Source organism: Barbus barbus (genome assembly GCF_936440315.1).
Source record: "Barbus barbus genome assembly, chromosome: 19".
NCBI lineage: Eukaryota > Metazoa > Chordata > Actinopteri > Cypriniformes > Cyprinidae > Barbus > Barbus barbus.
This window is the reverse complement of record NC_136747.1, coordinates 20,144,494-20,168,985: the sequence shown is the minus strand read 5'-3', so window position 1 is coordinate 20,168,985 and position 24,492 is coordinate 20,144,494. Positions and strand designations below refer to the sequence as shown.

Below are 24,492 nucleotides of genomic sequence, written 5' to 3'. Positions count from 1 at the left end.
TCATTTTTCTGCATGTGCATTTTTTGTTTGGTTGCACCACTGAGATATTGAATCTGATCATCTTCATCATCATCATCTCCCTCGTCTTGATGCTCAGCTATTGGTGGATAGCACTGGATCACGTCTCCATTTCCCCTCCCCTCCATCTGTGATTGGACAGAAGAGGTAGCGCTAAGGTCGTGTGAGGCCAGATGAAAGTTGGATGACTAACCTTGAATGACTCAACTAGAAAAAGACTGACTTTTCATTATTAACAATGAAACAAAAGAACATCTAGTTAATGTGACAGTGCTTGCCTGCTCCTTAGAAAATTTCTTTCTAAGCAGTCATTTAGGGGCTTTTATGTGGCATTTAGATAATTTTATATTGGTCCCACATTTTCCTTGCCATCTTCTCCTTATCCATTGAAACAGTAAATAATGACCTAAATGCTCGCTCTCAAAAGACACGGTTTATTTAGATGGAACACATTTAATAAACAAACAATGTTAAATAATGCTAAATGTTTTCAGAGAAAGACAAACAAATACTAGTGATTTACTGGCTAACACAAATGATTCAAAAAGTAATAGAGAAAGTTCATATTTTAAGACAGATGCATATGAATCTGAAAGATTTTTTATTTAATGCATCAAAAATCTGAGAAGATAGATAGATAGATAGATAGATAGATAGATAGATAGATAGATAGATAGATAGATAGATAGATAGATAGATAGATAGATAGATAGATAGATAGATAGATAGATAGATAGATAGATAGATATTGAATGCACAAGTATGTTTTCAGTATGGACTTCAATCCGGGTAACATTGGGGCACACAAACACACACACACACACACACACACACAAAATGAAAACACTCTTAATAACAACCTACACACTTTCCCTCAAGGACCAATTAGACAAAAGCTATGAAACCGCAAAAACGTAAAACTCATTTAATGGTAGTGATCTTATCACTTGAACCTTGACCTCGCTAGCAATGACTTCAAGAAGACTTGACCTATAATACATTTAAAATAACTGGCCTGGCAGCTTTGATAACATAATCTTTGACCCCTAGTCGTACAAGTGAGAGCGATCATGTCAGAACGAACCCTAAAGGCTCGACTTTTTCCGTTCAATAATAGTCAGTGTAATGGGTTTCGCTGTGCTTTACACCTCATGGTTCTCACGCACATTGCCAATTACACAGTGAAACTTTGCAACGATGTTGGCTAGAAATAACAATCTCCATTTATAGAGCACTTTAAATGTCAGTCCAATGAAAGGTGGCAGAAAAGTCAAGAGGTAAAACACAGCAAAGAGACGGAATAAACGTGAGGGGTATTCCCCGTCTCTCTCTCTTTTAATCTCACTCTCCCTTTCTTCTTCTATATATATATCTGATTAATTACACTTTTCGTACACTAATTTGATCATTTTCCCTGTTGAATAATTGAGGCTCCCTCACACTATAATTGAAAGAGCGGCAGTTTCCCAAAGCAGTCAGTCATCTGGCACTTCAATAACCGCCCGCTCCTCCTTTTACCCCTCCCACGCCCCTAAACGCACTGTTCCCCTTCCTCTAGCACCGCTCCCTCCCTGATTACCGCTTCAGGCATGGAAGGACAGGGAATGGGGAAGATGATCATCACCACCATCAATTTTTCGTTCTCTCTCCCTGCTGTTTCAGAGCTGTAGTGTTCTTAGCTTCCCTCATTAGGCAAATGAGGCGGGAGGTAGATCATTGTTAGGGAAATGAGCCCCAAGCTATTATAGTCAACACAGCACTGTTAGTGGATAAGTGTGGAATGATTGACAGCTGAGGAGAAGACGCACATGTGTGTCCATGGACTTGCTGGACATCCTGGATATCACCTGGAAGGTGAGACATATGACAATATGTAAGCACACACTACTGTTCAAAAGATTGTGGTAAGATTTTTGTAAAGAAATTAATTTTATTCAGTGAGAATACATTAAATTGACCAAAAGAACAGTAAAGACATTTATAATGTTTCAAAAGATTTATATTTTAAATAAATATATGTTCTTTTGAACTTTCTATTCATTAGAGAATCCTGAAAAAGTATATTTCTTTTACGGGATGTGGTTGTAGAAGAATGCGCACGACGAGGAATAGACGAAAAGGAGTATTTTTATTAAGCTACAACCCACAATACCATTATTTAACATTAATCCAAGACAAAGACTGAGGGAGAACTGAGGACTTATAAAGGGACCAACCAAATGAGGAAACAAGATAATTAAACACCGGTGATGAGAATGAATGAATTAACAAGGAACTGATGAGGAAAACCGGAACGAAACCAAATAAGGGCAAACAGGAAACTAAACAGAAACCAAACCGTGACAGATATCGCCCTGGAGGCTGGAGCAGGGCCAGGACAGAGAGGAGACAAGGGAAGACTCCAGGGCGTGTCAGGAGACTCGGGGACCATGGCGAGACTGTAGACTCGGGAGGCCATGGCGGGACTGGAGACACGGGAGGCCATGGCGGGACTGGAGACACGGGAGGCCATGGCGGGACTGGAGACACGGGAGGCCATGGCGGATCAGGGAGCACTGTGGCCTTGGCCCTTGGCCTGGCCACACAGGCCGTGACTATATGGACCCCCACCAAAAAAACATTTCTTGGGAAGTTCCCCTCTGGGAGCCATTGAGGAGGAGCGGGCACTGTGGGGCGCTCTGGAGGAGCGGGCACTTGAGGGTGCTCTGGAGGAGCGGGCACTTGAGGGCGCTCTGGAGGAGCGTATTCTTTGGGGCGCTCAGGCAGCGCAGACTCTTGGGGGCGCTCAGGCAGCATGGAGCTGGACAAAACCAGCGGAGACGCAGGAGAGCTGGACGGAACCAGCGGAGACGCAGGAGAGCTGGACGGAACCAGCGGAGACGCAGGAGAGCTGGACGGAACCAGCGGAGACGCAGGAGGGCACTTGCGAGGAGCAGGCACTGGAGGGCACTTGCGAGGAGCAGGCACTGGAGGGCACTTGCGAGTCTCAGACGGGCTTGCCATATTCTCAGGCGGCGGGCTTGCCACATTCTCAGGCAGCGGGCTTGCCACATTCTCAGGCGGCGGGTTTGCCATATTCTCCGCGAACGGCAGCGAACTTGAATTCCCCGCAAACGGCGGGCTTGGGGAGACTCTGACTCTGGACCGAAGACTCTCCAAACACCGGATGACCGTCTCCTTCTAATTTAGGTTGGAGGTGTCTGGGAGCTTCGTGCGATGATGGAACGTTATCCCGAGCCGGAACAGGGTCTTGAGGACTTGGTCCTCCAGGGCATTGGAGAGGGCGAGCGGCACGAATGCCCTGGCAAAATCCAGCGGGTCTGAATATGCATGGGCCAGGGCAATAAATCCTGCTCGGTCATCCATCCTGTTTTGGTCTTGGATTCTGTTACAGGATGTGGTTGTAGAAGAATGCGCACGATGAGGAATAGACGAAAAGGAGTATTTTTATTAAGCTACAACACACAATACCATTATTTAACATTAATCCAAGACAAAGACTGAGGGAGAACTGAGGACTTATAAAGGGACCAACCAAACGAGGAAACAAGATAATTAATTAAACACAGGTGATGAGAATGAATGAACTAACAAGGAACTGATGAGGAAAACCGGAACGAAACCAAATAAGGGCAAACAGGAAACTAAACAGAACATATATATATTTCCACAAAATATTACACAGTGCAATTTTTTTTACTTTTATAGTAATATATGTTTCTTGAGCAAACAAAAAAGCATACTGTACATACTATTACTATAAAAGTTAAAAAAATTGCACTGTGTAATATTTTGTGGAAACAGTGAAATTGTCATGATTTGGTTTCTGTTTAGTTTCCTGTTTGCCCTTATTTGGTTTCGTTCCGGTTTTCCTCATCAGTTCCTTGTTAGTTCATTCATTCATTCATTAATTCATTCATTCATTCACTTTGCGTGTGGGGTTAAAAAATATATGTTATATTTTGGTGGATCCCAAAAACAGTATTAATCTTGTGTCCATGAAATGAAATAATTGAATCAGGTTATGATCAGGTCAGGCTTTTACCGAAATGCATTAAGGGTTCCAGCAACCATAAACAAATAAATGAACAAGAAATTTCAGCATCACAATGGTCATGTAATGTCTTACATGGCTCTCGTGTCCCTCTCTCAGGTTGTAGGTGAGGTCGTGTGTTATGTCCTGCACAAAGCGGTGGGAATATTCAGGATACAGGTCAAGCACCTCATACAGACCCCTCAGATTAATGCATTGCAGGTCGCAGTATGTCAGCGCCTTCACGTCAGCATTCGTCTTTATCACACGGTCACCAACCGACATGTTTGCACCAATCAGGTCACCTTTACCTGTACAAGTCACACAGGAGCACACAAACAAAGAGGAAGATGCAAAAAAACATCAATATTTTGTCAGATATCACTAGGAAATTGCAATTTAGTCAGTGTCAATATGTAGGCTAAACTGGAAAGCTAATCTGCCATGGGTTCCCTTAGGACTATGCATAAAGTAGTCTGAAAACATGAAAAGGTTTCCAAGTTACATTAACCACAGACCTTATTTTATTCATAAATCGGAAACTATTCTTAAAACCCATTAGAATCTCCCAAGGGAGCCCTGGCTCAAAAATGCTAATTTGTTTAGCATTTTAACACTGTGGGACTACAAACGGCTCTATTAGAGGCACAAAAGATACTGTTTAAGAAAGCGCACACGTATGTAAACACACAAAAACTAGCACAAGTGAACCTTCTCGAGAACTCAATGTCAGAGAGACCTTCCTCTGTCAGCATGGTGGAGGGAGCGTGTGAGGGAAAGATGAGAAAGATAGTGTGTGTTTTTTCCTGTCAGAACTCATAAGGTGATATAACACAAACACACACATACACACACACAGGCAGGACCTAACAGGATGATGGGGATTAGATTTTTTCGCACATTTGGTCCACTGTCCTATGAGCCTGCTGTGTGTGTGAAGCCTCACAGAGAGAGTGACCAATCACAGAGAGCAGCTTTTGTTGGCAACTGTAGGAACACATGGGCCCTGAGTCTTCACTTAATGAGAAGCAGTCATTTTTTCCTTCATTCTAGTTCCTCAGCGCACTAAAACTACGTTGAGCTTTTCTGAGATAAAACTGTTTGCTTGTGTGTGGGTTTGTGTAAACTGACCGAGGATGGCCAGCACCATGCTGTCCTTTAGCACCTCCATGGAGCCGGAGCAGACAAAGAAAAGAGCCTGTAAAGCATCTCCCTGACGAAGAAGGTACTCGCCCGGCGCACAAAACGAAGTCTTTATGTGCAGGGAGAGAGAGCGGAGACATCCACGGCTCAGAGAGGAGAAGACAGACAGCTCTAGGATCTCTTTATTCAGATGCATGGCAATGTCTGAACGCAGCTCATCTGGAAAGTCTCTCAAGAGCTGGAGAGAGTAGACAGGAAGAAGAAAAAAAGGGGTATAAAAAAGAGAAAGGAAATGGAACAAGAATGGGAATGGGAATGAAAATGTTAATAGAGAATAAAGAAAAATAAAAGGGAAAAGTAAAGGGGGAAAAAGAGAAGAGGACGAGTGAAAATGAGAAAAATGGGAGGAAACATGAAAAAATGAAAAGAAAATGGAAGTAAAAAAAGAAAAGAGAGAACAGAGAAAGGGAAAAGTGAAAAAAGAAATAAAATAGAAAAGAAAAAGGAAAATACTAAGAAAAAGCAAAACGGCAAAGAAAAATAAGAATGTTAAAAAACAAATGAAAAAAATTCAATAAAAATAAAAAAGCAAAAGAAAAGTGAAAAAGAAAATGAAAGCAGAAAAACCATAGAAAAGAGAGAAGTAAACGTGAAAGAATAGACAGAAAAAGTCAACGGAATAAAAAATAAGAAAAAGAACAAGCAAAAATAATAAAGAAAAGGGAAAATAAATAGGAAAAACGGAAGAATAAATATATGAAAGGAAAAAAAGAAGGCTGGATTTAACATTTATTTACAATATGATGAAGAGAAATCTTGTGTTTTCTGTGTGAACTTATGTAACAGCACATTACATTAATTAAACTGGCATTAAAATCATTAAGTATGCCACTTTATGAGTTTTCACCCTTAAAACAAAAACTGGAAGTATTCCGGCAATGCCTCATTCCTGCCCTCCGCCACCCTTCATCTGCTCTGCTCATCCATCCATATATGCAACCATCCTTCAGCCTGACTGAATGGCATCTGTCACTCTCCCCTTCACTGACGGCACACACATCCCTCTCTCTTTCTCTCGCTCTTTGTCTTCTGCTCTCCGGCCATCAGCCTCACCATCTATTATTCATAAATCTGTGATTTAGCAAGGTGTTTAGATTCCATCTCATTTTTTTCCACCCCCTCTCCTGACTCCGGAATAAAGTCCCAGGCTCAAGGACGGAGCACACAGTAGTTCCCTCCTCAAGTGTCCAACTGTCTGTCTAAATTATACTTGCCTTGGCTGTTGTTTTGCTCTTGGCTTCAGAATCTTACTTCATTATAGTACATTATTTACAGTGCCATAATGTGATAATACCATGATGTTTTTTTATGTAAATATGATGTAATGTGAATATGGTTATCAGAGATCGAGCGATATTGGTTTTCAAGGGTCAAACTAGAATTTTTAAATGAACAAATTTTACTTTGTTTTTATTTCTGCTTTTGATGTAATAATCCTAAATAATCAGAAGACACTAACATTAAATCACTTCAAAATGAATAATACAATTTATATTACTGCATTAAAATACAATATAAAAGTCAAATGAAAGTAAAATTACAATAACATTTTAGAATAGCCAATAAAAATATTAAAGGGGTGGTTGATTGTGATTTCACTTTTTTTAAACATTAGTTAGTGTGTAATGTTGCTGTTTGAGCATAAACAATATCTGAAAGTCTTTTAAAATTCGGGCAGTTTAATGCCTACAATAACGGCTCGCAGGGACTACAAAGAGTTACTTCCCAGGTTTGTAACATCACAAAACCAGACAAACCCTGCCCCCTGGAACATGCAACAAAGGGAGCGAGGCCATGCACTAGAGGCGGTTTAGCCAATCACAATCACACACTGGACCAGGTAACCAATCTGAGCCCATTGCCAGAGGTGTCAAGTAACGAAGTACAAATACTTCGTTACCTTACTTAAGTAGAAATTTTGGGTATCTATACTTTACTGGAGTAATTATTTTTCAGCCGACTTTTTACTTCTACTCCTTACATTTTCACGCAATTATCTGTACTTTCTACTCCTTACATTTTAAAAATAGCCTCGTTACTCCTATTTCATTTCGGCTCGTTTTCATTCCGGCTTGTCATCGTCATGGGCGTTGCTAGGTCATTTTTAGGGGGGCTTTAGCACTTTCCCCCTAAAAATCTTGCGATTCTTCCCCTTTAAATTTGAAACGGCAGCAGACTTCGGCTCCTCCCCATCTTTCTGCGCGTTCTTCAATCCACAGACTGCGGTGGCGCAGAGGAGAGGACAAGGTGTGTGTTTATCGATAGATTGTTATAATATCTACATCTGTGCAGTTCTTTGTCTTAAATACAGTTTACAAAAAAGTCATGGGAGAGCAATCGGTTTCCAATCTTCTGTAAAGTTTTCGCTGCATTCACCACTCATCACACCACAGCTGTTTCCTTCAGCGAAAGCCCTTAACACATTATACGCATACTTTATAAAACGATCACGTTATTGCTATTTTCATTTGAAAATTAAGCTTTCAATATAGAACTTAATATTACAGTGCATGTGGCATTAACTACCATACAGTTATGCATAGAAGTGATTAAAGACAGTGACAGACAGCACTCAGTCAGTGCACTCATTTTAATTGCATATCAGAGTGATTGACAGAGATTGAAACATTGTGTGTCCTTCTCACAGACTGCTTCAGTTTTGCTGGGGTTTTTTTTGTATTTTTAATTTTTTTACTTTTAAAAGTTAATCACAGCACCCACATAGTTTAACCCATTGTCCAGCCTTATAGCTGTGTTGTTTATATTGCTAATATGGATAGTCAGTGTAAGTTTAAAGTGATATGATGTTTTATGTTTACAATTTTCTGTTTGTACTTGAGCATAGAAAAAGATTTGTACTAGTAATGCAAACAGTAACATTTTTGGTTTGTACAGTAAACAGGTGTGTGTGTGTGAGATCAGGTAGACTTGTATTTGGCTTGTACTCGGATGTTATACCCATCTATGCAATACAATGGAATACTGCAATAAGTTTAGTATACCATCCTACCCTATTAATACATTTTTTCGTAAATATTTATTTATTTTTTATTATTATACCATCATTGGGGGCTGACCCCCCCTAAAATGAAAATCCTAGCATCGCCCTTGGTCATCGCTCCAAAAAAATAAATTAATTAATTAAAACCTATCCAGATAAATCGCGCCATCCGGATAGAGTGAATTGTGGTTGGATGAGAATATAAACCTATACCATTCCGACACCCTATTGGTTTGTACGCGATCCATCGCACCTGCACATGACACAAATCACGTCACACTCAAAAAAGATTATTTCTTAAAAGTTATTATTTGAATGCTGCTGCCAGGATTCTGACTAGAACCAGAAAATCTGAGCATATCACACCAGTCCTCAGGTCCTTACACTGGCTTCCAGTTACATTTAGGATTGATTTTAAAGTACTTTTACTTGTTTATAAGTCACTCAATGGCCTAGGACCTAAATATATTGCTGATATGCTCACTGAATATAAACCAAACAGACCACTCAGATCATTAGGATCGAGTCAGTTAGAAATACCAAGGGTTCACACAAAACAAGGGGAGTCAGCTTTTAGCTATTATGCGGCCCGCAGTTGGAACCAGCTTCCAGAAGAGATCAGATGTGCTAAAACATTAGCCACATTTAAATCAAGACTCAAAACTCATCTGTTTAACTGTGCATTTGTTGAATGAGCACTGTGCTATATGTCCAAACTGACTGCAATACATTTTAGGTTTAATCATTTTCTTTAAATTTATTTGAAATCATTTTCTATATCATTTTAAAATTCCTTGTTTTTATTATTTTTATTTTCATGTTTTTATTGATTTTAATGTCTATTTCACTTTCTTTTATGTAAAGCACTTTGAATTACCACTGTGTATGAAATGTGCTATATAATTAAACTTGCCTTGCCTATTTCTCCACTACTGGCTCATTTATCAAACGGGTGCTTTCTCTTCGTCCGTTGCCCTCACAGATTCCTGCAGCTAAGCTTGGATGTACATTTACATTCCAATAAAGGTTATTGATGACATGCCTCTGAAGTTTGACTTTTTGCACCATTACAATACTTACAGGCAACTAGTCATCATATCTTCCGCTCCATGAAACATGCTCAGTAGTACACATATATGGTTTTTTAATGTATTTGCTAAAATGCATTCATTTTCAGTGGGCACATATCCGGCTGAAACAGGTAGCCTAGTGCATCCCACATTTTTCAACATTAACATTTTAATATAACATTATAGTCATTATGGCCTTTAGAAAAATGTTTTTTTGAGGAGGTGGGGTAGTGCACAATAGGCCCCTGTGCCGCGGCCTAAGCTTTTGTCCTTAATGGCATTTTTTTTTCCTTCCATTACTTTTACTTTTATACTTTAAGTAGTTTTGAAACCAGTACTTTTACACTTTTACTTGAGTAAAAAACTTGAGTTGATACTTCAACTTCTACAGAACTCTTTTTAAACCCTAGTATCTATACTTCTACTTGAGTAATGAATGTGAATACTTTTGACACCACTGCCCATTGCGTATTTCTGAGGGTGAGGCTTCATAAAAGCAGGAAATAATCAGCGCGTTTATAGAAGAAGGGACAGAGCGGTGTGGAATAAAGGTAAGTTATGTGAAAAATAATGTGCTTTTTTTTTAACAAAGCATTAACACATGTTAGACTGCACTCCATAAACACAATCAAGCCTAGAAAAAAAACAGTCAACCACCCCTTTAATAATACCAGTAATAAATAAATGTATCATTGTACTATTATTATTTATTTATATTTTACTTCAATCTAACTTTTAAGCTATACATTTCTCACTACATGAGTGAAGATCTGATTTTATCGGCTTATCTGTATTTTTTTCAAATAGGAGATTTATACAAAAATCTGTCATGAAACTCTAGATGATATAATCACATCATTATTCACATGGCACAGCTGATTGGTTTCTTCTCACATCAGCTGCCAATGAACTTGCTGCTCAACATTCAAACACTCTGCCATTGCTTGCTGTAGCTGTGGCAGCGTGCTTTATAATCCCTCCACCTTCCCCAACTCCACCTGTATAGATCTGCTATGGGGTAATTTCATGTTTGTTATATATGGGGGTTATTTCATATTTCATATTTCCTACATGCTCACAGCAGCATGTCTGTGGATGTATTAGCAGTAGCAACTATAAGTATTTGCTCTGCTGCAGCAGCAGCAGCGTAGCAGATCTATTCTGCCAAGACCAAACACATTATTGTCATATACATCACCATGCTAAACTCTCTGCCAGTTGTCATGACAGAACTGATTTTAGAGGTGACTTTAAAAGTTTAATGTAACTCACTTATTCTGCACCAATATGTAACACTACATGAAACAGTGGGGAAGCACACTGTATGCTTGTTAAGTTGTCACATCATCTTGCAAAGTCCAGCTGTAAGGAATTCCGCAACGTCAAATGATTCAGCTGTGCTGTGTAATACTCTCTGAAGCGTGGGGTTTACCTCATTGGAGTCAATACCATTGTTGACAGACCAGGTGGTCTGGAAGTACTCCAGCATGCGCTGTTTCAGGCTCTGGGGCAGGTGGTGCACACGGATGAAGTCCTTCAGGTCTTTAGTGCGTGTGTGGTAAGAGGACCAGCGCGAGTACATGCGTTGGATGATGGCCGTCACGTTGCCAAAGACCAGAGCGTGCATCAGTGCTGCCAAAGACACAATGACACACACATGCATGAATGTACATTAAGCCTGAATGACCTAACAAGTCATGGAAGTTCTCTTGAAAGTTGCAAATTAACATAATTTCAAAATCATCAACATGATTTTTTACATGCAGCTTTAAACAAAAGTCTATTGTCCCTTACAAATAGCATTACAAATATTAAATTAAGCTTGATTTAAAAGAAAATGTTTACAATTTAAAAATTTAAAAATTATTTTTGGAAGTGTGCTATAAGTGATCAGTTAAGAAAAGAGTCAACAATCATAACTGACAAATCTCATTATGGATCCTTTCTATTTCTGTAACAATCCAACCTGTGTATTTATTTTTGAGGCACTTGTTCTCTGTAAGATCTCTGGTAATACACAAGTGGTGATTGAATGTGTACATACGTGTTGGAGTGTGTAATTGGGTATTATTGTATGTTTGGGAAGGGAGCAGAACTGCCCCATGGCGAAGGGTGACATTTCACAAAATAAAGGCCATGAATTCTGAATACGAACAGATGGTGTGACCTCATATTATCCTATTTAATTACAGACAAACATACATAAACATATGCGGTTACACAGATATTGATTATTACTTTTTATACTATATACTGTATATACATATGTGTGTGTGTGTGTGTGTGTGTGTGTGTGTGTGTACAGTATGTACATATATACACATACACACAAACACACACAAGTATTTACCAATTTTTTTTCTAGAATTGTCTTTTACAGACTAACAGGGATTCAACCTTGTTTTTAGTTTAATGAAAATCCAAATTTGTTTTAACTCCAAATACTGGTACTCTTAAGTCATTTGAAACTTATATATTTTTAAATGGTCCTAGAAAAGTTCTGTAAGCACCCAAAAAAGACCACCATATACAAAAAAAAAGAATACATAAATAGAAATACAAAAAATATATAAATACTGAGCATTTTTGAGAGGATACAATCTATAAATTCCACAACGCAGGAAAAAACACAGGACTATAAGGGGTTAAACACAAAAACATTATTCATATACATACATATATATATATATATATATATATATAGAGAGAGAGAGAGAGAGAGAGAGAGAGAGATAGATAGATAGATAGATAGATAGATAGATAGATAGATAGATAGATAGATAGATAGATAGATAGATAGATAGATAGATAGATAGATAGATAGATAGATAGATAGATAGATAGATAGATAGATAGATAGATAGATAGATAGATGATAGATAGATTGATAGATAGATAGATAGATAGATAGATAGATAGATAGATAGATAGATAGATAGATAGATAGATAGATAGATAGACCCCTTATATATATATATATATATATATATATATATATATATATATATGCATCTATTATGCAAACATTTTGAGTATATATACACATATATTTTCTACAAATATCTAAAACAGACTTTTTTTCTCTTGTACAAACTAAAAGGGATTCAGAGGGATTCAACCTTGTTTTTGGTTTCTAAATAAGCAGCAGACACATACAGCCTCCAGTTTTTGGATCCTAATGATAATCCAAATTTGTTCTACCATTAATCCAAAATGATCTCCTAAACTTCAACCTTTCAGCAAACACACACACACACACACACACACACACACACCTCCAATGAGCATGGTGCAGATGGAGAAGATCTTCTCTGCGTCTGTGTTGGCAGAGACATTTCCAAAGCCCACGCTGGTCAGGCTGCTGAGGGTGAAGTACAGCGCTGCGATGTAGATGCTCCGCAAAGACGGTCCACTGCTCAGCGTTCTGTTGACCGCTCCCGTGCTCACCTCCTCATATGGAGACTCCAACCGCTTCCCAAGCTCATGCAGCCAACCTGAGAGAGCAAGACAAAGAAGAAAATGTGAGATCTAATTAAAATCTCACACTGAAATGTGTTTATGTATCAGTTTCATATGTGTCCATATGGTGGAAAATTAGCATGCACTGCAATGACACAACGGTTAAAGGAATTGTTCATCTAAAAAGGAAATTTCTGTCATTATTTACTCAACCATATGACTTTCTTTCTTTCTTTTGTGGAACACAAAAATAGCTTTTTTACAATGTGTTCACACTGCTCCTTAGCATACGGTGACCTGTTTCAGGGCTGTAATGCGGACCTCCAGTGAGCTGTTAACCTCTGCAACAGGATCATAGAGAAACTGTTTTAAAAAATACATTTCTGCAAATTTGGTTATATTCTGATTACTGGTTATGCTTATTGGTTAAGGTTTTGGGCGTGTGTTCAAATTAATCACATTTCACTAATTTAATATTTTAAACAAAAATGTAAAGTAAATTTGTTATCACAGGAATAAATTACACTTTAAAATATATTAATATAGAAAAAAGTCATTTTAAATTCTAATAATAGTTATCTATATTATTTTATTTACCATGTTTTTTGAAATATTACATGCAGCCTTGGTGAGCAGGAGAGACTTTTGAACAGTGATTTATGTCTTTTCGTGAATTTGGAAAGTAATTCCTTTGTTACATATACCTACATTTATTTATCATAAATTTGAATTAAATACTTTTTGAGATGCCAGTTTATTTATGAATCTGAAAAGCAACTGATTCTATTAGTTTTTTAAAAGAAACACTTAACAAAACACTTAACTTAACTTAAGAAACAAAAAAGTAGAATGAACAATCTTAAAATGATCTCTTTTTATATTCCACTTAAGAAAGAAAATCATATGAATTTAGAACACCAGGAGGGTGAGTAAATGATGACAGAATTTATATCATTCTGACCCAAGTTTCAATACCGAAAAACAACAGTTGTTCAAAGCACTGTATTAACAAAAAAGTACTATACAAACACTAGGAATACCATTCATTCTTCACCATAGTATTTCAATCCGAATCATTGATGTAACACGGTAATGCCAAAATTGTAATTTTTTGCAAGGACAGAGATTCATGAAAAAAGTTCTTCACTAAAAACAATTGCTTGGAAAGGAGTTCGTCAAACACATCACTTTCTTCATGAAACGATCTTTGTGTTTGCTGATAAGGAGGGACCCATCAGTTGCCACATTCTACACTATCTAAAACAGGGTACCAGAGAGGAGATTCCAGCCCAGTGTTGCTATAGTAACTGCCCATCAGAGCAGGCCGGGGGTCAGTGGTTGGATGCCGAGGGGAAGCAGCAGCTTTCCATCAATACTGATCGGGGACCGGGGCGATGGGAACGCTGGTACTTTCACAGCGATCCGTCATTACGGACCATAGAGCAGCACACTGGGCCTAATTACAGCCCCTCCTGCAGTCAAGATGGAGAGAGAGGCCCGCGGCACGACGTCTGGGTGACTGCTTTGTTTGCCATTTGCTCACTTATTCACTCACTTGGCTGCTTGCTGTCCCTGGTGCATTCTTCCCATCTTCCTTCTCCTCCACTATCACTGTCCATAACACCATCTAACAGTGTCAGGCTTATCGCTCTTCTTCTGTAACTATAAATTCTGTTTTCCATTATCGCTTGATGTCTTCATCGCTCTCTCTCTCTCTGTCTCCCCACATAGAAAGAACCTATATGAGGATATATGCGCATATATGAAACCTATATGCAGTATATATGCACATATATGATAACATATATGCTGCATATATGCGTATATATGCCACATATAGGCAAAATTGAGGTGCATATATGTGCATATAAAGGCCATATAGGTCTCCTGTATTGCTTCTTTATATCCACATATAAGCCCTATATGTACATGTAAATGTAAATTTTGACATTTTGGGCTTTTATTTATGTTGTCTAGCAGCTATGGATTTTAATAATTTTACTAATATATAGGTAAACATATAGGTGCATATATGCACACATATATATACATGCATATATGTACCTATATAGGTACATGTATGCACGTATATGTGTACATATATTATAGGAAAACGGCCAATTTTATATATGTCACATATATTAAAAACATATATCAAAACCTATATTAAAACATATATGTTTACATAGGTTATTTCCGTGTGGGTCGCTCCAAACACATCAGATTAAATCAATTCATATTATGTCCATAATGCAACTTTAACAAATCCATTCAAAGCCCAAATGAAGTATTTCAATCAGATTCAATTCCTCTTTGATTACAGTTAAGAGACCCAGACTTTCACCGAATCAGTTAAAACACTGTTCAATACTGCTTCAGGATAGTACATCTCCAAATGAATGTCGTTCATTTTCATGCCATTCCAAACCTGTTTGACTTTTTCTTTCTTTCTTTCTTTCTTTCTTTCTTTCTTTCTTTCTTTCTTTCTTTCTTTCTTTCTTAATGATGTTTAAAAAAGTTTCAGTGTTTTTTTGGCCATACAATTAAAGTCCAAAAAAACTTGGACAACACTTCTATTGTATGGACAAAAACAGTTGAAACATTCTTCAAATTATCTTATTTATATAGCGCTTTCAACAATACAGATTGTGTCAAAGCACTTAACAGTATCACATTGGAGTATAAAATGTCAGTAATGTATAATGATTCAATTAAACAATCAATTTTCAGTTAAAGGCATTTCATTATTGAATTCAGAGATGTCATTGTCTAGCTCAGTTTAGTTTAAATAGTATCTGTGAAATCAAATTGACGATAACGGTAAAAGTGTTTTGAAGTCTGAGCACAGTATGTTGGTGTTTTACTGCTACTAGTGTTCATTTCAGTTGGAAACTGCAGTGAACTGTATGTAATGGTATGTTTTTGGAGTTTTGCTAAAATGCAGGAAGCATGTTTTTCTAACAAGCCTAGGTTTTATCTCACATTCTGTCTGTGAGTCAATGAGTGAATTTTGTGTGCTGGTCTCACCAATATCCCAGGTGTCTGCGTTGCTCTCCACCTCCTTCTTGCCAATGATGTACCAGATGCAGGCCATCCAGTGAGCCAGCAGTGCAAACATGGACATGAGCAGGGTCAGCACCACCGTACTGTGCTGGGAGTAGCGGTCCATCTTCTGCAGCAGACGTAGGAGCCTCAGCAGGCGTACGGTCTTTAGCAGATGCACCACTGACACCTGGCAGAGGGGAAAGGGGAAACACATTAACTGTCGAGGATTTGTTCTCTTTGCAAGTGCATTTGAGGTTTGTGAAGGGCACGTGCCTGTCAGGTTAAATTAGTGCAGTAAATCCAAATCAGTTAAAACCTAATTAAACAACACAACAGGATGGATTCCATTAATAAATATTTGCTGCAACGGTACTGTAAACCTACAGTATTACAGTCAAAACCATCTTCATATAATGGTACTTTTAGCAAGTGAATACAGAGGGAAAATGTCAAATAAAGCAGTAAACGAAAACATCTCTTAGCAGATGTTTAGAGGTCACGGATGTCTTGAAAAATGGTGTAGCATGCAGGTACGAGCTCTGAGACAATTGGGATTAAAATATTTAAGGGATCATCATTAGACTGAGAGACATTTGGGCCAATTATGGTGGTATAAAACATATTTTCTTTCTTCTTCTCTCCGTTTCAGTCATGCAGAACCACATTTTCTCAGGTGAAAGAAAATAAACCGCTCACTAATAAACCACAAGAAATTGACTGCAGTTGAGGAATATGAAGAATATAAATATACAAACAACAGAGAACAAAGCAGAATGCCTAAGTATGTGAAAAAATATGTGATTTTCAGTGTAACAATCATTATCTTCCTCTTTTCTGGAGGTCTGGAGGACTGTGTTCTCCATCACCGTCAAACTGGCAAAGAACAGTCAAATGTATAATTCAGGGTTTAAAACAGACATAAATAAAACAGAGATACCAGCCAAAACATTCCGTGGTTTAATTTTAATTCTAAAAACAGCAGTCTGAATGCTGATCATGTAAATGATACAAGCAATTCAAATACGTATATATAAGGTGTTTACATGTATTAAAACTTGCATACTTTTAACAATGTTTACATCAATACAAAATTTACCATCAGAGGTTTATTTAGGAGATTTGTTTTCTCCTAGAACTCAATGCAGTGACACCAAAATGAAAATATGGGGAGCAAAATCACATCTTCACATTTTGGTGAGGTTTGTCTGCACAAAGCTAATGGCTCTAAAATACGAGCAAATTTGCCACAAAGCAAGAAAAAATATCCCAATTTTATATGGACAAAACGTTTTTGTAAAGATAATGTAGATATATAATAATAGAATTAATAGAATTTCATGATCAGCAAAAGATATTAAACACTTTATTTTTCTGTGCCCATGTTTACCTTAGTAATTACTACAACATCAACAATAGTGACATGTAAGTACTAGGAACTCAATTTATGCAGTACTGTAAGTACATGCAGTTCATCAGTATTTCTAATTAATTTATCAATAAATTCTCAGAAACATAAAAAGTGTAAAAACCAAAATATATATTCAGAAAGTTTATGTTAAACCTAGGGATAACGATTACCGGTTTAGTGATAAATAACGATAACATTCTCCACAGTTAGTATTACCGTATTATGTTTCATATTTTAATTATAATTAAAACTGTATTCTATTAAGTCGATTTGAACAACTGAGGATAAATAAACACTCTCCACCAAAGCTACGGTGGCCGAGAGAGCTCAACGCACTTCTATATTTAATGGCTGAAATGTGAGCTTTACCATTTTATGAAATCTTTTAAAAGTTTTATTTGAACATTTCGAACATGCTATTAGATAAACTGTCAGTCATGTTGTCATTTAAAATCCCAACATTATTTTTATTTATTGTTTTAGTGTTTATGCAAACAAAACTCATTTTATTTGTTGTTTGTTGATTTTAAATATAACACTTGGTGAAACGATTTATGTGTCAGTACTTTTTGAACATTTCCAGCACATTTTAACAATACCGTGATAATACTGATAACCGTGATAATTTTGGTCACTATAATCATGATAAGAAATGTTTATACCGTTACATCTCTAGTTAGACCCTGCAGACATGTTGACATGTTATTCTATATATTCAGCAGGATGAATGAATAAATTCATTTTATGTGTAATGTTTTATGTATTAAAGCAAGTTTAAAGTGAATGAGCAAGTGAGAGAATTTTAAATAGCCCATATATATTCCATAACTATAGACTCATTATGACTACATACATAAAAATAACACTTTGTATTAACCTGAACATGAACTTTCCCACATGCACACTACCAGGCCAGTAACAGATGCACACACACTGCTATTAGATCAGTTTGTCTAGAGCTTCAGGCGGTAACTAGTTGGCAATATTCATCACAGCCTCTCTTATTATAATCAGACAGACAAACCCTATTAGAACCAAGCCTTTCACGTCCCTGCAGCATTAAATAATAATCCACGTTGTAATGGCCACAATCTTTCACTTGACAATCAAATATTAATAAACATCGGGAGATCATGGTCTCAGAAGCAAAACCAATGAACATTAATGTCAGTGGAGAAACAAAAAGGCTGAACTTAACAGCTGGTTGAAAATTAGATAAGGAGGGTGAAAATGGAGGTGGATAGGGTAGGGTTCATATACTGAGCTTTATGTGCTAATGTGTCAATGTGTATTACCAACTAATACACTCATACCACTCACAAAGTGTAGGTGGCTGAAGAGGGAAAGGAAGTGACAGAAGGGAAAGGGTAATGACAGAGAGTAAAAGGAACGGAATTGAAAGGAATAAAAAAGAAAGGAAACGAGAGGAAAGGATAAAGAGTGGAAAAAACAAAAAGAGGAAAGAATAAAAAGAAAGGAAAACAAACTAAATGGAAACGGACCAGGACAGGGAAAGGAAAAGAAAAGAAAATGAAAGAGAAGAAAGTGACAGCAAAAGAAAAGTAAATGAATAGAAATTGGCAAGGAAAAGGAAAAAAATAAAAAATAAAAAGAGGAAAGGAAAGTAGTCATAATATGAAAACGAAATTCAAAAGGAAAAGGGAAAAAGGATAGAAGAGGAAAGGAAAATTAAAAGTAAAGGAAACTAGCCATTATAGAAAAAGGAAATGAAAGAGGAAAGGAGAGGTAAAAAAAAAATAGAATGAGGAAAGGAAAAGGAATGGAAATTGGCCAGGAAAAAAATAAACAAGGAAAAGAAAAGGGAAAAAAAGGAAATTGGCCAGTATATGCAAAAATAAAGAAGAAGAAATGTGTTATGGTTTGCTCCACGAAGGAATGCAGGAAAGAACGGGTGAGTAGAAAAACAGATCTTTAATAACATAAGAGTTTCAGCGTACAAGAAATCAATCATTAAACAACGTTAACCTAACTTTAAGACGAGACCACGACAAAGACTAAACTGAATGCTTATAAAGGAACTAGAACAAAGGAGCAAACTAGATAATTAAATGGAACACAGGTGAAAAGACTAAACGATGATTAACTAATAACAGGAAACAAGAACAGGAAGAACCAAATAAGGGCAAAAGAGGACTAAAGTGAAACTAAACCGTGACAAAATGAGTGTAAAGAAAAAGTAAAAGTAAAAGAATGGAAATTGGGTATAGGTAAAGGAAACAGAAAGAGGAAAGAAAAAGAAAATTGGAAGAGGAGAAGCAAAAGGAAAAGGAATGGAAATTGGGCAGGAAAAAAAATCAGAGGAAAGAAAAGCGAAAAGGAACAGGAATCAAACACGAAAAGGAAATCGAGAGAAAAGAGTAAAATAAAAGAAACATCATTCTTCACTTTTGATGTTTGTGTGTGTGTGTGTGTGTGGGTGGTGCAGCTGAAGGGCAGTTATAAAGGGAAGCCAGAGGAGCAGAGGTGCAATCTGTAATTGGAGCAGATTTAAGGGAACATCTCAGAGACAACAAGGTCTGTATTACAGAAACACTCAAGTAGAGTCCACTGCATTTCACTCTCCCTCTCTTAATAAGCCTCAGAGGATTTCAAGCGCTCTTTCGTTGTGTGTTGCCGTACAGAGGGATGCAGGGTTTCATTGCTGCATGTGTCATCACTGTAAGTGTGTGTGTCCAAGTGGCACTGATCGATTCCGCCAGTCTCGATTGGCCAGAAAAGCTGACTGTCTTTTTCTGTGAATTAAAACCAGGAGCCCGTGACCCTTTGCTTTTGTAGAGGAGTCGTCAGAGGCAGTGTCAGCCAATTTTAGAGCCTGTTATACATCTTTATTTGTACCTGAACCCAGGATCACTCATTAAAAGTTCTACATCAATGTTGTCATCAAAAGGACTTCACGGTCCATCCACTCAGGGTCATCCAGCTGCTGCTCAATACATTGTTTTACACTTAAGGAAGTGCAAAACAAATCACTGAGCTAAATACAGTTCTGGAGGAGCTAAAAAATAGGTTTCATCATGGTGAAATGCACTGAAAGCACTTTACACTTATACATTTACATATTTGACATATGCTTTTATCTTGTATTGTATTCAAGACATATATTTGATCAGTTCATGCATTCCTAAAAATCATGACCTACTGTTTGTGCTACAGAATTGCTCTTTCTAGCAAGTACAAGATGCTTTGACAGCATTGCATTTAGTTAGAAGTTAGGCTACTTTACAGTACCAATGTTTTAAAACCAAAATAATCATTAAAATACCTAATCATAACATGATATGAGGTTTACAGATCAGATTACCAAAACTGATCATTCAACAAATTGCAACTTTGAAAAAAAACTTGGTTGCAAGTATATCTTAATTCCATTTAACAAATAAAACATTATGGAAATGTTGCAAAAATAAGTAAAAAAATAAATAAATAAATAAAAACTGACACTAGGTGTATATATTGGCTGATGTTTTATATATTTAGTTGTTCATGCTAATTTGTACTATTTTTAATTTAGATAAACTTCAAGTAAATGTATATGGAAACAAAATATGGGTATGTGTTGTATATGGGTATGTATTTTAACCATTTAATTTTAATTATAATTTAAAATAAATAATTTAAATAATTTAAAAACACTTAATATAAATTTGTCAAACTTTAATGTTGTGATGCTTATATACACTTTCGGAATTTAAAACAAATCATTTAATTTTAATTGTTTTATTTTTACATTAGACAAAATTGTATAGAATTTTAATATTGGCCATTTATCATTAAACATACAAAATCAACACAACATTTTTTTTGGCTTTATTTATATGGATTTATTATTGGCTTTAAGATTAAAGATTATATTCTCCTTGAGTCCTCCCACAGAAGTTTAGATTTTATTGTATCACCAAAATACAACAAGGTCACAATATGTTTTTATGTATTAAAATAACAATGACGTGTAAGTTAGCAACAGAAAAGATGGATTCATTTTGAAAGCTGCAGTCTGTAAGTTTTGCTTCTTTGTTTGAAAACCTGCAATTGCAGCTATTTGCGGAATTATCTTCCTTTCATGGTTTGTGCTCCGGCACGGCTCCAGCGCAGATGAATCTAATGTTTTGAAGTGAATGTGTGGCTGTCAGTCACCGCACTGGTGTGGATGATATACTTCGGAATCACAGATTATAGCCTATGTCTTAGAATATATGAGCCAAATAAGAATTTTCCTGGATATTGTCATCTGAACAAGTAAGTAACAAGTCTGCCACTTTTGTTCTGACCAACTGAGGAAAAAGTATCACAATAAATTGCACTACCAATGGTGATTAAATCTAACGATCACTTAGCTCATATCACATCAAACCGTGCAAATTATTATTATTGTTATACTTTTTTCCTCAAATGTTAACAACATCAGCAATGCATATATGTAGTGTGTATTAGCGTTACATGTAGATTTCAATTTCTGTACAGTCTAATCTCTATTTGTCATACCATTCGAATTTCATATAAAATTCTTCTTTTTGAGCACAAATCTTCCTTCAAACTGGTTCTCTTTAAAATACAAAACTTGTGTAATCCCACATAGGCTATCTGTAATCAGATGCACATTTAAAACTGGAATATAATTTCAAGTTAAGTTATAAAGCTGACCATTTTTATATAAAGAAAAAAACACAAATATAGTTATGTTACTGGTTAGTCAAAATATTTAATAAAAATTCTAGTGATGGGGAGTACATGTGTCACATTTTTTGCAGGCACAGATTCTGTGCGTATCTGCTTTTTCTCCAAAATCATGCAAATGTAATACATTCAAAATGCATCTGAAAGCTGTGAAAACATGTTCCCAGAACCTCACACAGATTTTTTTCCTGATACATTCATTACAGATTTTTTAATATATGCATTACCATTACTCACCACGCTGACTTTGAAAGCGTAAAGGAGATCAAAGGGCAGAGCGGCAACCAGGTCGATGATGAACCAGGTGGTCATGTAATGGATGCAGATCTGCCGTGCATCGAAGATCACCTGCCCCGACTTACTCACGTACGTAGTGCGGAAACTGAACACGATGTCTGGCGAAGCAACAGACAGAGTAGAGTCAGCGTCTTTACAAAATACCCCATCAGCATAATCTCAATGAATGACAGTAAAATAACAGTAAAAATGCTTTTCTGCTAGCTATAGATCAAGCAGGCTGTTATCGCAGACTAACAATAGGAAAATGAAAAATGTATGTGCTATCACCAATTCTGAACACCGAGCATTCTAAATAGAGGCATTATCAGGGACACAAAGCCAAAGTGTTAAAATATATGTATTATAGGTCATCCTGCTATTGTATTGCACTAAACTGAATTCAGTAACATATGCTTCATTCATATTTCATTCATATATAAATCACATGGGATCAACATCCATTAATCTAAAATTGTGAACAATCTGTCAACAGAAACATCTATTTAAGATCAAAGATGCATGAAATATAAATAACAGCGCAATTTGAGGAGCACAGCATGTGTGTTTCTTGACAGAGTTCAGGATCAGTCATGGAGAGAAACTCAAATGTCAAACTTCTTAAAGAATATTAATTGTTTCTGTAAAAATTGCCCTTTTAATTCCTACAATGCAATTAAATTTTTACTAAATAGCAGGAAACTAAAGGACAATGATATTTTGCCTTGTGGCAGCGCTGTACTACAGAGAGTTAATGAAAGATGTCAAAGAGCCTGAAATTGATTTAAAGACCTGATTATAATCATGTGTAAAGACATGCATGTAATAGAACAAAGATATTGTCATAAATCATAATCAGGCTCACAGTGAAAAACATATAATTGACTGATTAAATATAATGTCAAAGATCAAAATTGGATTCTCTTACCAATGATGAAAAGAATCTCGACGGCAATGTCAGTGACAGTGGTGCTACGTGTCAAGTCCTGATCACCAATAAAACAAACGTTATACGGCACCGTCACAGCGACGTAGAATGTAGCCAGAAGAATCAGCCAATCCCAGCCCGCCTTGAAGGTGCTGAAGTGGAGAAGAATGAACTTGGACTTCTTGGCATCAGCAACTTTATATTCAGGAAGAGCGGGTGGATCACCAAAAACATTCTAGAAAGAGAATACAATTCTATTGAAGTAACTGGTTCTGTTTTGACTTTCAGTTTCTGTATTTTTCTCTTCCCTTAGTGTTTGAGTGGTCTCACCTTGTTAAGTTTGATTTTACTTTGTTTTTGACGGTTATGCAGGTGTCCTGAAATATGGTAGAGAACTGTGCTAGATCGCAGCCGTGTGGAGCCAAACGGAGACCCGCCCTTGACCTTCTCGCGGCGGCACTCTGAGGAAAGGTTGGACTGTTGTTATGAAAGTCAAGGGCAATGTGGGATACAATCCATCAAGAAACAAAAACACACTGCACAAAATACATTTCATTAATTCATAAAGACACCAACACCAGAGGACACAGTAAGCAAATTCCTGTGGTACTGAGGTTGTATATCATGTTTTTGCATTTCTTTGAATTATTTAAAAATAAAATAAGCAAACTGAATAAAATAAAATAAAAAACACCTGAACAACTCAAGCTTTGCAGCATTACATTGACTAGAGCTTATTGGTACGATACTTGAAATAACAAGCGAGATACATGGTCAAGTAACTAAGAAAACATCCAAGCCATCATCCCTAACATCTTGAATTTCTGCTCCAAAAATATTATGTACACAGAAAAAATAATTGCACTGGTGAATGAAAGTGTATAATTCAGAGAGTGGTTTTTGTTGCTTTGCGAAGAAAAAGACTTTTCATCAATACTTTCATGCATTGAGGGTGGTTTTATTCAAAGTGGTCAGTTTTCCATCTATTGCCCTCCATACTGCTGTTACACAAAAGCTTATGTGAAACAAGAATAACATCTTTTCTGCTGGTGACCTGCTTTACACCAGTGGTTTCTGCTAGTCGGGGCTCTGCTGCCAGAATGTTCTCATTCCCATGTTGAACACAGCTGATCGAGGGACTGCTAAATACTGCAGTAGGTTCATTTGATTTAATCTTTGAGGTCTTCAACTAAACCAATTAGATAAGGGGACATCCTAGACTGGAGATGAAAGTCCACATGAAATGGTTTGACAAATGCAGGTTTCTTTCCTGTGTTGATGCAATTCCTACTGAAACACAGAAGTGTTTAGCATAGATTGTTTTAAGAAGCCAAACCGTACTACGTTGCCGAGAAG

The 24,492-nt window shown here is 36.8% G+C and overlaps 1 protein-coding gene across 1 annotated transcript in view; it reads right to left on the bottom strand.

Moving 5' to 3' along the window:
- Positions 1-3,073: 3,073 nt before the first annotated feature.
- The window catches only part of LOC306885800 (voltage-gated delayed rectifier potassium channel KCNH8-like), a gene marked incomplete at both ends in the record, with an annotated part of 37,694 nt that continues 16,275 nt past the window's right edge, over positions 3,074-24,492 (bottom strand). The window contains 9 exons of the mRNA XM_079442587.1: positions 3,074-3,319; positions 4,148-4,362; positions 5,183-5,432; positions 10,758-10,957; positions 12,601-12,819; positions 15,812-16,016; positions 22,170-22,327; positions 23,137-23,371; positions 23,467-23,597. Of these exons, the coding sequence (XP_079298713.1) occupies positions 3,074-3,319; positions 4,148-4,362; positions 5,183-5,432; positions 10,758-10,957; positions 12,601-12,819; positions 15,812-16,016; positions 22,170-22,327; positions 23,137-23,371; positions 23,467-23,597 (1,859 nt within the window). The remainder of the gene's footprint in view (positions 3,320-4,147; positions 4,363-5,182; positions 5,433-10,757; positions 10,958-12,600; positions 12,820-15,811; positions 16,017-22,169; positions 22,328-23,136; positions 23,372-23,466; positions 23,598-24,492) is intronic.